At 35.6% G+C, this 14,559-nt stretch overlaps 1 protein-coding gene across 2 annotated transcripts; it reads right to left on the reverse strand.

Annotated features, from left to right (window-relative positions):
- Nucleotides 1-359: 359 nt before the first annotated feature.
- Nucleotides 360-12,857, reverse strand: LOC121428058 (Parkinson disease protein 7 homolog). Of its 2 annotated transcripts, none has more exons than XM_041624632.1 (7): nucleotides 12,693-12,857; nucleotides 11,287-11,388; nucleotides 8,115-8,174; nucleotides 7,603-7,672; nucleotides 6,104-6,190; nucleotides 4,837-5,000; nucleotides 360-970 (listed from the first exon to the last, which is right to left on the reverse strand). In XM_041624632.1, exons 1-6 carry the CDS (start codon nucleotides 12,771-12,773, stop codon nucleotides 4,840-4,842), a joined length of 561 nt encoding a protein of 186 aa, XP_041480566.1. In that variant the 5' UTR covers nucleotides 12,774-12,857; the 3' UTR covers nucleotides 360-970; nucleotides 4,837-4,839. The 2 variants fall into 2 exon arrangements, with proteins under 2 accessions (XP_041480566.1, XP_041480565.1); XM_041624631.1 differs by having other exon boundaries at nucleotides 360-973.
- Between the last annotated feature and the right edge of the window lie 1,702 nt (nucleotides 12,858-14,559).

Below are 14,559 nucleotides of genomic sequence, written 5' to 3' on the forward strand. Positions count from 1 at the left end.
TCGTATAATACATTTTTCATAACATAATTAACATATGTTAGCATTTCTGGCATGAATCATAAATAAAGAGTACTAAAAAGATAATTCCAGACAAAAATGATTAACTATACGATATTCACAGGAGAAGGATTTGCAGGAGGATTGTCATCATAAGCAGATTGCTTGAAAAAAATGACAATCTCAAACTTATACTAATTGAATTAATTAATACATCTATAAAGCAGAATGGGCATATATTTTCAAATACGAAACTAGGATGAATTCATGCAATATTATAGTACGAAGATGGAGACGATGAAGCTGAGGGTGATGGTGATATGATGGATTTAAAGGATTTAAATCCTTTACAAAAGTAAAAAGAAAACCTCCCTACATCACCAGTTTTTCAAAAATAAGTTTACTCAATTTCCAAACCCCTCACCAAGATCATGAAATAGAGGCTATGTTTAGGTAAACTTTGTCAACATATTGTATAGAGCTACTACACGTTTTGAGTTTGATATTTGTTTCTGTAAAGCTCATATAAAACATTCTGAGCAATTAGTCTTGTAAAATAGGCCCATTTGAATGATATCACTCTTATTCACAACTTAATCCATTAATACCTCAATAATAATGGTATGAAGAAGCATAAGAGGTACTTTTCCTCTAAATTTTTTTTAGCTCCTATAGGCAAATATACTTTTTGTGTTACTAATAGTTATCTCAAAAAGGTATATTTCAAGACTAGCTATTCATAACACACTGTCAATGAGAGACCACACACAGTATTGTTCAGTTCGTTCCCCCTGTATACTGAAAATTGCTGTATGACCATCAGGCAATAAAGAAATTAAATTTCACGATTGTTTCAGGTATGTAACTACCTAATAAACTTGCCTTAACCGGAGCTTTCTTGATAATGTCTGAGTTGCTGTATTTCATCATGTAACCAGCTACAACCTCCGACTGGCAATCAAGTGTTGCAAGACTACTGCGAAAGAATCAACAAGGATGGTATGTTTTAGAGTTATTGCAGTTACGAATGTTTGTCGGCCATATTTGTGCGCACATACTGGCTGTGGAAATCAAATCATACTCATTAAAGTGATTGGTTAACATTGGTTTGACTTTTAAAAAATCTGAGCTTGAAGGTCACACTTGTCACTTGTGTCTGTGATGTTACAACAAGTGGAATGCCTCTGGCCGTCTCACCTGCATCACACGATTCGACATAGCAGCATTGCTGACTTTGAAAACTACTATAACTCGCACAAGATGTTCAGTGATACTTGGTTACTCGTATTTCCACGTTTTATGAACTAGACCAATACACTTACAGAGATAGGATGGTAATTCAACAAATACCCCCAATGTGGCCAAAATTCATTGACCTCATCTGACCTTTGACCTTGATCATTTGACCTGAAATTTCCACATGATATCCAATGATACTTGATTACTCGTAAATCCAAGTTTCAAAAGTCAGATCAATAAACTTGCAAAGTTATGATGGTAATTCAACAGATACCCCCATTATGGCCAAAGTTCATTGACCTTTGACCTTGGTCATGTGACCTAAAATGCGCACAGGATGTTCAGTGATACTTGATTACTCTTATGTCCAAGATTTATGAACTAGACCAACATACTTTCAAAGTTATGATGGTAATTCAACAAATACCCCCAATTCGGCCTAAGTTCATTGACCCTAAATGGCCTTTGACCTTGATCATGTGACCTGAAACTTGCACAGGATGTTCAGTGATACTTGATTACTATCATGTCCAAGTTTCATGAATCAGATCCAAAAACTTTTAAAGTTTTGATTGTAATTCAACAGATACCCCCAAATCGGCCAAAGTTCATTGACCCTAAATGACCTTTGACCTTGGTCATGTGACATGAAACTCACGCAGGATGTTTGGTGATACATGATTGACCTTATGTCCAAGTTTAATGAACTAGGTCCATATATTTTCTAAGTTATGATGACATTTCAAAAACTTAACCTCAGGTTAAGATTTTGATGTTGATTCCCCCAACATGGTCTAAGTTCATTGACCCTAAATGACCTTTGACCTTGGTCATGTGACATGAAACTATAGTAGGATGTTCAGTAAAACTTGATTAACCTTATGGCCAAGTTTTATGAACTAGGTCCATACACTTTTTAAGTTATGATGTCATTTCAAAAACTTAACCTCAGGTTTAGATTTGATGTTGTCGCCGCCGCCGCCGCCATCGGAAAAGCGGCGCCTTTAGTCTCACTCTGCTATGCAGATGAGACAAAAATGAAGCCCAGAAAAAATTGCATTCGAAAATAGTTATTTTAGTGCTTCAAAAATTGGAATATAAAGTGACCGGAAACACCATCTTAATTTCATCCCATACACATATGTGTACTATTTAGGCGTCTATCAGATGCCTATTTACAAAATCGGGGTTTGCCTTGTAGTTTTAGCTTTTCATTCTCAATAATGGTTGTTATCAGGGTTTTTTAGTTCTAATACATGCACTTGTACACATGTTTCATCTTGGTTTGAGAATTTTTTAAATCGGCTGCTCACAAAGTTAAACAATACCTTTAATCTGCTTGATTCACAATATAGTGCACCATCTATCAGTTGCAAAATTTCAAATTTTGGGGTTGACATCGTGCGCAGGCACAGGCAGCGTACAGAGCTAGTGCTTCAATAATGGAAACCATATGGCAAGAATTCACCAGAAACGGTCTGAATTTCGCAAAGAAATATATGCGGGCAAATATCTCTCCTACCTCCCGGACCCTACTTAACAGCATATCTGGTCAAGCCGCGTGAATGCATTAATTTTAGTACTAGCATGTGCAACAGATGTCGACTTTTTTCCCATGATGCATTGCAAATTGCTGCCTGTCCGCAGCATCCGATAGATGGCGCACCGTATTGTGAATCCACCTGGGCTCCGTAACACAAAGATTAGTGATCAATCGCTAAATGAACTGACCAATCAATATCAATGTTACTTGCGCATTAGGTTTGAAATATTGACCAGGGACCAATCAGTGCGGTTCTTGCATATTTGCGATTGATCACAAACCTTTGTGTTACGGAGCCCAGATTGATCTGCACCCTGCTTTTAGCTACACAAACATGTATGGTATACTTTAATATGGACTGCCTAAACAAAGAGCGATCCTCCCCTTAATAATAATAATAATATAGGATATTTATATTGCGCACATATCCACCTTGTTAGGTGCTCAAGGCGCTCCTATATTACCAGGCTAAGCTAAGCGTTCATAGCGCACACAGCTTCTTAAGGAATTACTTCCTACCGGTACCCATTTACCTCACCTGGGTTGAGTACAGCACATTGTGGATCAGTTTCTTGCTGAAGGAAATTACGCCATGGCTGTTACAACCTCTATCGTATCCACTCTTTACTATCAGTAGTTTCACATGACTTGAGTAGAAAATTAAATCCCAGGTTGCCCAAACTTGAATATGGGACTGTGCTTTATCTTCACACAGTGCAAAAAATATATATTAAGACTCATTTTTTTTAAAATTAAGTTTCAAAACTAAGTCTCTTATAGTTTCTCTTGACATTGGCTGAAGTAAAAGTTAGGATGAAACACAAAATAATGAAAGAAACTTCAAGTTTTGCTTAGATGGTGGGCTCAGGTAAACTGAGACGTAGTCTGAGATGCTGATAAACTACTAACATGAACCCTTCATTTTTTGTCTTAAAGGAAAATGAAACCCATATCTAATACCACATAATATCATCAAAAAATGCAAGATAATCAAAATGAATTCACTTATACCCCAATCTGACTCGCAAGTATGGAGTACCACCTCTTCAATTTTTTTTTCAGGCTTATAGTCCCTGGAAGAAGGGGGGGGGGTTAGTTCAAAATTTGACCTCAGCGACAAACTACATCTCTAAGTAGATATCTACGTTCATCTATTATTGATTCGATTTCCAAATAATCAATCAGAAATACACATAAAATTCATAACAGCATTATTCAAAATTTGTTTGATATCATATTATTGTTTCAAAATACGATATGATGAATTTTAATGATTAATTTTACACCCTTCCAATTTCCAAATTGTAGATATGGGTGTAAAATTTATTATCAGAATTCATCAAATCGTATTTTAAAATTATAATATTAAACAAATTTTAAACAATATTTTTATAAGTTTTATGTGTATACATTTCATTTATCATTGGTAAAATAGAATCAGTCATAGGCAAACATTTTAGAGATGTAGTTTGTCGCTAATGTCACAATTTTAAAAAACCCCGCAAAAATCCTGACCCCCATCAAGAAACTTTGAACCTGAAGAATCCCAACTCTGAAGCGGTGATACTCCATACTGGGAAATCAGATTGGGGTATAAGTGGATTCATTTTGATGGTCATGTACTTATCAATGATATTATGAGGTATTATATTTTGGGTTTCGTATTCCACTAATTCTCCTTTTTTTTAAGAGTTAAATTTAATTGGACCCTTTATATTACTTGATTGTTTATTTAGCATGTGGGCAGACAGATTGTATACAGATATACTCTGTTGTAGTAGTAATAATAATAAGCCGTGTCCAAAAGCACGTATCACAATCACTATATGTTTTCACCAAGATTGAAAGAACAATAAGGAACACTAATTATGAGATCAAAAATCCCATGCTGCTTTAAATGCAGAAGTATGAAGGAGCAAGTCCAAAGAAACACTGATATTCTAGTAACAAAAACTTCCCATTGGATTCAATTTGTAGACAGGTAATGATTATTTACTGTGGTCTACCTAGTCACTGTATCTCATAAACATGATATGTACAAAAAAAATGATAGTTACCTTTCAAACTTGAAGGAGCATTGGTGGTACGATCTTGTTCACCGTTTCCTGCCCTTTGAGCTGCTCTACAATTGCTAAGGCAAACTCAAAGGCTGTCCCCGGGCCTCGGCTTGTTATCAGTTTGTCATCTCGCACAACTCGGTCTTCGCTATAGGTGAATAAACCTAGAAATGAAAAAAAAAAAGATTTAATAAATATTCCTTACCAATATGAATGAAAGCATCAAAGCAGGTTTCATAATTGTGGAGCATCGTGGCCCAGTGGATTGGTCTCCGGACTTGAAACAGAGGGGCATGGGTTCAAATCAAAGCCATGGGGTAATTTCCTTCAGTAAGGAATTCATCCACAGTGTGCTGCACTCGACCCAGGTGAGGTAAATGGGTACCGGCAGGAAGTAATTCCTCAAAAAGCTGTGTGCACCTGAATAAGTAGCCTAGCTAAACCGGGTAACAGCAAGGCCTGCTGGGAGAACATTTTCGGAACTGAAGTGGCTACCCTGGGTAAATATACCATTATTATTATAATGAAAAAAAAAGTTGCACAAACTAGTTTAAAACTTTCAACCATTCTTTTTTTAAATTAAAAATGAGGTTAAAAATTTCCTAAAAAGAAAATTTCTTATATCATAATTACTATTAATATTTAAGTATATATACATGGACTTGCATTGCTCCAATAACTACCATCCTCAGAGCTTCTGCCCAGGACCCGATTGCATAAAAGTCACTATATATGGTCGTTCTGTCATCCAATGGTGACTTTAAATATTGAGTATTGTGGTAAACTGCCAATGCGTCTATTGCCAACTCGTCCACTCATCACATGGTCTACTTTCATTTAGTCTAATGCCATTCCATCCATCAACATTTCCTCTGACAACCATTTGGTCCAATAACCATTTGGTCCTATAATCACTTCGTCAAATCACCAGTTCGTCTACGACCAGTTCGTCTAACAACCAGTTGGTCCAATACCCACTTTCTTTTCATTCATTTTGCCCAATAAACACTTATACAATTACACCAAATGGTTTATGGACTAAATGGCTATTGGACCAAATGGTTATTAGACAAAATGGAAAATGGACGAAATGGCAATTAGACCATGTGGATAGAGGACGAATTGATGATAGACCAAATGATAGCTGATAAGTCAGTAATTAGACGAATTGGAAATAAACCAGCGGTGTCACCATGGTAGTTGTCACTAGATGCAACAGGGTCCAACAATGTAAGGCCCCTCTTGATAAATAAAAGAAAAATCTTACCACTATTTTCAAGTTTCTCTTTCACCCCAGGGTGTGAAGTAATTGTTTTCTTTACTCCAACTTTGTGCGTCATCAATGCCGTTGGTGCTAGAATATGCAAAACAGATAGAATAAAGAGAAGATAGCTTGGTCATGTCACTTTACAAAAATATGAATAAATTTCACTTTTTGTAATCCCCCTACTTTCAAACTAGCCGGGTGGGTGTTTCATACAGCTCTTTTTAACTTACAAACGACTTTACAAACGACTGGTGATCGTTTCTCAGGATTTAAATAAACATCAATAAATATCTTGTGAGTAATTTACCACAAGGATCACAAGCTGTTTGTAAAGTTGCTCATATCTCCAGAACAGCTTCATGAAACTCCCACCTGGTGCCGCCACAGGGATCGGGATAAGATCCAGGGTCCTGTCTTAAAAAGAGTTGCGAATGATTCGATCAATCTCAAGTATATGGAAATCCATCACCATCATAATTTCCCATAAAAATTCTGCACAAAGTTCACTTGTAATCAGAGGAACAAACCAAATTGTCAAGACAACAATGAATGTATAAGTATACATCAGAAAACATTTCGAAACAATCATGCATTTTAGATGTTGACTTCCATAGATGTGGTTGATAGGATCAAAGGTAACTAACTCTTTGTAAGATGGGGCCTTGTTTTCTGATCAATGCAATGCATATTCTTTAGTGTTCTAATGCTGTGTTTTCTGCAGTATGTATCAATCATAAGGTAAAGCAGAACTTGTACTGTAAAGAGCGAATATCTTTGGATTATGTAACTGTCCACATTTCTTACACAAAACCTTTATTGCTTGTTTATAGCAGGTGTTGCCCTAAAAAAAGAAGCCCCTAAAATGAAAGAAATGGCGCCCAAAATTCAGTAATCGCCCTCATGTGGAAAAGATAGCCCCTAGAAATAAATAATAATTTTATGTTTTTGTTTTCTCTTGAGGACAAACTTTGGACTATTACGCAGGTTGATCTTATAAGCGAATCGTGCTTATAGTGTAACTCGCCGGGTAAGTTCGCGTAAAAGTGTTCTATTGCAAATATAATGTACAAGCGCACAGTGAATGGGGAGTTTATGCGAGAAAATCACTTCAGTACAAAATATTCACACACAAACACTCTTATGTTTCTTTTTTCCAACTACTTATGTTTTTCTTTTGGGGTGGGGTGTTGTAGTCCGTTCTAGAAAAACAAATCTTTCTCATCACAAAATAAAAGAGATTTAAGACATACAATAACCTGGAAAAAAAACTGCAGCATATTTTTAATTTAGAGCAAATCATAGGCGATCGTGTACCTGTGCATGCAGTGGATCCTATGCGTGCATCCAGTGCATTGGTGTGCAAACAAATGGTACCAAACAACACAGAGGCAGTGCGCGCACACACTGGACACATTTTCAAGAAGCTAGGGAGCAAGTTACACTATAGCAGGAGTTTACAGTTTAAGACCGTAACAAAAGGCCACTAAATGTGAACTCACCAGCACAGATAGCTGCAATGATCCTCCCAGAATCTTCCTGTTCCTTTAACAGTTCACCAACTTTCTTGGACTACGGAATGAAAGGGTAAAAAATTTTGAAACATACTGAAAGACCAACAGACTAAAAGTCATCACTAGGTCTATGTTGAACTTTTTTTTTGGAAAAACGTACTTACAAAAATTCTCTCATCGTATAAATCTCCAGCCTGTAGCTGTCGGATAACATAAAAAGGCACGGTACGGGGCCAGAACAATCTACGCATTTGATCACTGTAAAGAATCGGAAAGCAATGCGGCTCTGTCTATGGAAAGCACATCATACAATATACATAACTATGGAACATAGTCCATGCTAACAAATTTTCATAAAAATGAAATAGAACATACAAAAACTGTATTCATAGCATAAACAGGAATATACATGCCCCCAATGGGAATATATTCATCAAAAAAAAAAAGAAGGATTGGAAGGCATCTCTGCATCCCCTTCAAACCTACTTCTATTCACCTACCTCACAAAGATTCTTTGCTCCTGGCCCACCCCCTGGAAGTATGATAACATCATAAGGTCCCTGTTGAAATAAACATAAAAACCTTGTTAATCTTGCAGTCTTACCATTCAGGAAATATAACGGCAGAGCTGTCAACTTTAAAAAAGTAAAAAGTAGTAATCCAGAAGCTCAAAAGTCATAATTTTGACATAAAGTCATAATTTCATATGCACCATGCGGTATTATACATGTAAGTTTCTTTGAAGAGGTCATTATAAAGAACAGATTCCTTAAAAAGAAATGAATCATCTTTCTTACAAGGCTCGTATTCAGAACAATCTCTGGTACTCTCTCTCTTTTGCGTAAATCCATGATAAATCCAAGAGGAAATATCACAAGATTGAGTCAGTATTTAAGCCTGCGATAACATTCAGACTATTTCACAGCAATGTAAACAAATATACACAATCTTGTGAATATTGAGCATCGTTAGCAACCTTCAGATGAGTTTGCCACTGCCCAATGTATTAGCATTAAATGTAAACATACTGATTTGCCCTAAAAGTAAAATAATTAAGGTCGGAAGCATAATGACATATAATTAAAGGGGAAGTTCACCCTGAAGAAAACTTTGTTGTAAAAATAGCAGAAAAAATAGTAAAAAATATTTGTGAAGGTTTGAGGGAAATCCGTTAAAGAGTAAGAAAGTTATTAGAGTTCAAAGTTTTGGATTTGTGACGTCATAAACGAGCAGCTGCCCCATGTGTTATGTAATATAAAATGCATGAATTTCATATTTTGTATGGTTCCTTATGACTTAATTTTATTTTCTATTCACGATCGGATGTGAAATGATTTGTCTATTGATATACAAAAGGTACAGCGAAAATCATTTTCAATTTTCTGAGAAAATGAAATTTCATTGATTTTTTACCATTCGCTATGTAGGGATGCTGCTCGCATATGACGTCACAAATCAAATAATTGAAATTCTAATAACTTTTTAATTATTTGATGAATTTTTCTCAAACCTTCGGCAATATTTTTTATTATTTTTTCTGCTATTTTTACAATAAACTTTTTGTCAGGGTGAACTTCCCCTTTAAGGTCAGAAGCATAATGACATAATGTTGCATAAGAATTGTAATAATTTTCACTTTTTCTGAATGGTTGGCAGCTCTGTAATGGTGGACAATGATTTAAGAAATTTAAATGTCTGGCAGAGTACTTTGCACAAAATAGAGTATGGCAAGGTCCTTCCCTTGCCAAACTCTATAGGATATTAGATTTGGTATTAAACTCAGTGTTCCAGTTCTGGCTTTGTGGTTAAGAGTTCAGGATTTAGGCTGAAAGTTCTGAGCTTAGGATTAGAATCAGATTATAGAAATTGTTTTCTTGAAGTCACAGGTTTCTAAGAAACCGTTTTACCTCAAGTAACTGGAATAGCAATTTGCTAATATTTGATTGAGTAAAAGACAAGCACTGGAAATGCCTGCAATAAGAGCTACATCTCTAGGGTACACAGCTAAATCAGCTTTCTCAGCATACGTTTATTATAACATTTATATAACTTTTGGCATTTTCAGCCAGGAAATTAGAGATACAGAAGTTACTTTTGCAGTTGGCAGAGATGCCAAGTTCAAAGACCAGCTATGCATGAGATTTTCTGTGAATCTGAGTGAGATCACAGACATTGTGTACATTGTATATGGGGATAGGCTGTGATAGTTGCGTGAGACAGAGATTTGAGGGGATGAACAAGAGTCCAAAATGCTTGAGTTTCACGCATAAAGCGTGAGACTAGGTAGCTATGCAGTTGGATGAGTAAAATATACAGAGTAAATACATGCATCCAATTCCATCTTAAATCTAGGAAAGGGACATTACCTCCACCTACTTGAAACGCTTTAAAGGAAACCAAAACCCAAGCAGAGAAGCAATCTTATTTGAAAGAGTCAAATGAGAGGGACAGTTTAAAAAAAGTTTCTCCTTTATTTTACATATTTCATATTATCTTCTCCTGACCTTGACATATGTGGTGTGAATTATATTTTCCCATGACATATGTTGTGCTCAGAAGGAGGCACGATGCATTTTGAAAGATAATGAGGAAAATCTGAAAATTTGTGTACAAAACAAATGGAGAGTTGCCCACAAAATCAGCCATTTTGAAGCACGTTTGCCAATTTGAGGATCTCCATGGAAAGTACAACAAGATTTTTCAAACTCCCAAAACTTGCTTATTTCATAACCGATTTTGATGAAACTTTCACTAAATTGTTCCTTTCAATTTACTTTTTTCAACAAGACTGCTTCTCTTCTTGGGTTTTGGTTTCCTGTAATGGTGAATGGATTCCCCCACAAAAGCTAGTCTGCAGGCTCAGACTCATATTTGACACTTCAACCAACAACAAGTCTAGAGTGAAACCTAGACTCTAAAGACTATGTCTGTGTCAAGAGCCAGCCACAGTACATAGTGAATCTAGTCTCACTACTTCAGACTCTGCATTATGAACTATGCAGATTGTGAAATCCGAGGGTCTGTGCCAGCAGACTACACAAAAACAATTCCTAGCAATAATACCCTCTGCTCAAGGTAATTCAGATTGGGATCTATGAAAAAACTTTATGAGAGTGAAATCAAAATGCTCTCGATGGGTGAAAATTAATAAAGGGGAAGCTCACCCTAAAGAAAAAATTAAGGCAAAAATACAAGAAAATATAATAGAAAAATATTGGTGAAGATTTGAGGAAAGTCCGTCAAAAATTAAGAGAGTTTTTAGAATTTCAATTTTTTTTTATTTGTGCCTTCATAGACCAGCAGATGCCCCATATGTTATAAAGTATGCATGAATTTCAATTTTTTACAGGATCATGACTAAATTTTTTTTTCATTCAGGAGCGGGTGTGAAATAATTTGTCTGCTGAAGGCACAATGAAAAATTGAAAACCATTTTCAAATTTTTGAGGAAATGAGATTTCATTATTTTTCTACACGATGTATGTGGGAGCTGTTAGCAGAGCTTAGTTAGCACACGTCACAAATGAGAATATTAACATTCTAATAACTTCTTTCATCTTTTCCTTTGATAGATTTTCCTCAAAGCTTAACCAATATTTTTAAAAGTTATATTTAGAATAAACTCTGTGTCAGGGTGAACTTCACCTTTCAGTTGGCCTTTGCACTCCTTACCTGTGCAACAGCTTCATCCAGAGTTACGTCAGGAACGATGGTGACATTTCTGCTGCAAATCACTGGATCCTTGCCAAACAATCCTGCCACAGTGACTTTAACCTGGAAATAAAATGTTGACAAGGTCATCAGGGTTCCCAGCTTTACAAGACAACATTCCCTGATGAAGTATAAAAATTCCCTGAGAATTATTTAAACCCATTCCCAGTTTCGCATGTTTTCTGAGTTGTTGCCGTGAATTACATGTATTTTCAGTATAAAAACAATACCGGTAATTTAAAACTAATTAGTGCCACCATAACCAGTCATTCAATGAACATTGTCTTGATTTGCACAAAACATAACAGAGTCTGACTGACTACCGTGCTTTTGACTTTTGGGCTGCTCGAAATGCCCTGATATTCCCCCATTTGAGGCATTTTCCCCTGATTTAAGGTACCAGTATTTTTCATCAAACTCCCTAATTTTTCTGTGACTGGAAAAAAATAAAATACAAAACAAGTATGAAGCCATAAAAGGAGGAAAAACCCTATAGAAACCTATACCATGAGAAAATTTGAAGTTTAAGGAATAAAATGATGTATAATTCAAGGGCATACCTTGCCCCGCAAAGCACTTAGAAAAAAAGGATTACACAGTCCCAGTTATTGCATTTTGGGTAAGTTATGAAAATCTACTTTTGCTGTAAAAAAATCTGCACATTCTCCCCTTTAAACAGTAATATCTGTGTCAATATTTGACATCATGAGTTGATTTAAGCACAATTCTTTTATTTCACAAGCTTTCAAATAGAACCAAATTTGTTGGGATACCTTCAATTTGTTCAAGATTTCTAAAAGCACCTCGCATGTTGTGTGAGTGCGCTCAAGCAAGCTTTCATTTTTTCAACATTTTTTTTTGACAGAGCAAATTCTACATATTTTCCCCTGTGAATTGGAATATCGCAGTCAATATATCAGACAATGAGTTGATTGCAGCACCATTTTTTTTTTATTTCACAAGCTTTCCATCATTGGTCCAATGATATCAAATTTGTTGGGATTCCTTTAATTGAAGATTTAAAAAATCACCAAACTCCCTACCGTACCGGAAGGCGGAAGAATAAAAAAAAGAATAAAACTAAAAGAGAATGAAAGAAGAGTGTTTTGGAGTTGGAGAATTAATATTTTTCAAAATTAGTGGAGGGGACATAAGTAAGTTTTTCCATGTTATTCTCCATTTCTAACTCAAATTAATAACTTATTTCCCTCGCTAGTATTAATCGAATCCAGACCCCTGTGCTCCCCCGCCTTCTCGGCGGAGCTTCTTGACAGAGGCCCGTAGCTCAGCTACCCCCGGCGAGAAATTGAAATGACTTATTCTCAGATCTCATGTTGACGTGACGGCATATTCAATCATCTCTTTACCTCAGCACGTCTCAGAACATCAACTGGAATGACAGTTTCCATCTCTTCCGCTCCGGGAGCCAAAATCAGCATCACAGACATTATGAAAGCCAAGTTACGATGTCGATTTTTACAAAATAATTAACTTCAAAAAGTTTGTGGTTGTATGCATGGCAAATGGACGTGAAAGTGTTATGGAACGCCAGATGCCATGTATTACAATTATTATTATTTGGTTTTATTTTTGTTATGATTTATAGGTTCATTAAACTATCAAGACAATTAGTGAAAACTTATGAATAATTAAAATACCTAAAGATTACTATTTTTGCTGGTCTTTTTTTTACAATAGATATGAATGCAAATCATTTTCGAGATATTATGATAATTTTATGGAACGCCAGGTGCTGAGGATGGAGAAAACATGGGGACAAAGTGGAAAATATTGACAGCGGCCAATATACCATAAGGTGAGTCCTTTCTTCCCGCCTTTCTTCCAGCATCAAACTTCATTGTCATCAAAGTTCAATACATATATGATTTTTCCTTTGAATTGCATAATACATCAATTATTCCGTGCATTTCGTATGGAAATCGGATTGAGATTATATCAAATATATCCACTCTCCAGCATAGATTAATGGTTTATCTTTGGTTTACAATATTGCTTGATCGATCATCTTTTTTACTAGTTATATTGCAACCATTTATTTTCATTGCAAAATCGGTATAAGAATACCTCCTTTCTATCAATATGTGCATGTGTGTATAATTTTGAGAATTATTGTTAACAGGCGTGGATCAATGCATGATACACGCATTTACAATTGTTTTGGAACTCGTAATTGATTTATAATCATTGTTATCGTATTTCATTTGTATTTGTTTATATTTACGATGTATGTTTGATTTGTATTTGTTTATAATGTTGATACTGGAAATGGAAAATAAACTTAAACTTGAACTCAATTTTTTTATGAATGTCATTCTATATCAAGACTGACTTTAATTTTAAATCAAGAAATCAATCTTGCAACGGCCCTCTCCATATGCTAACCTCACTTTTCTGTATTCTTGGTTTTATGCCACTTGGTAATTGATCTACTATCTCAGTAAAAAATTGTTTCGGTTTCCATGGTCGCTTTGTGACTACCTTTCCCCTTTTTATTCTAGTGAAACATGATATATTTATGATACACCAGTCTTAAAAGGACAAGTCCACCCCAACCAAAACTTGATTTTAATAAAACGAGAAACAAGCATAACATTGAAAATTTCATCAATATCAGGTGATGTAAAATAAGAGAGTTATGACATTTTAAAGTTTCTCTTAATTTCACAAACCAGTTATATGAAAAGATCCTGGTCGGTAAGCAAAATGGGGAGACTGATGACGGCTACCACTCTCTGTTTCTTTTGTATTTATCACATGAAATATTCAGATTTTCTCCTCATTGTCAAGCCACTGACATGACTAAGTCAAGGGTCGATCGTGTGGTCCAGTGGTTAGAGCATTGGACTCATAATCGCAAGGATGTGAGTTCGAGTCATCACTCTGCCATTGTCTCTACTTTGATGAAAAGGCCTGACAGTAATATTCTGTCGTCTACAAAGTCAGCCATTCTAACTGATTAATCTAGACGTAAAAATGTTTCCTAGGTAATTTACCAGCAAAATGATTTCCTGTCGAGTTCCTACAGGAGTTACCATAAACAGAAACAGAAAACTAAAATTAATTGCTCCCTGAACATGTGGAATCAGCATTGTTTAATACATTGTTTAATGGTTCAGTCAAGTTGCTCCTTAATATTCAAACAATAGAAAGCAAAAGAAATAGTGAGGGACATCAAGGACTGTCTTATTAATGTCCAGAATTGCGCATTTTTTT

Source organism: Lytechinus variegatus, chromosome 14 (genome assembly GCF_018143015.1).
Source record: "Lytechinus variegatus isolate NC3 chromosome 14, Lvar_3.0, whole genome shotgun sequence".
In the NCBI taxonomy this organism is placed as follows: Eukaryota; Metazoa; Echinodermata; class Echinoidea; order Temnopleuroida; family Toxopneustidae; genus Lytechinus; species Lytechinus variegatus.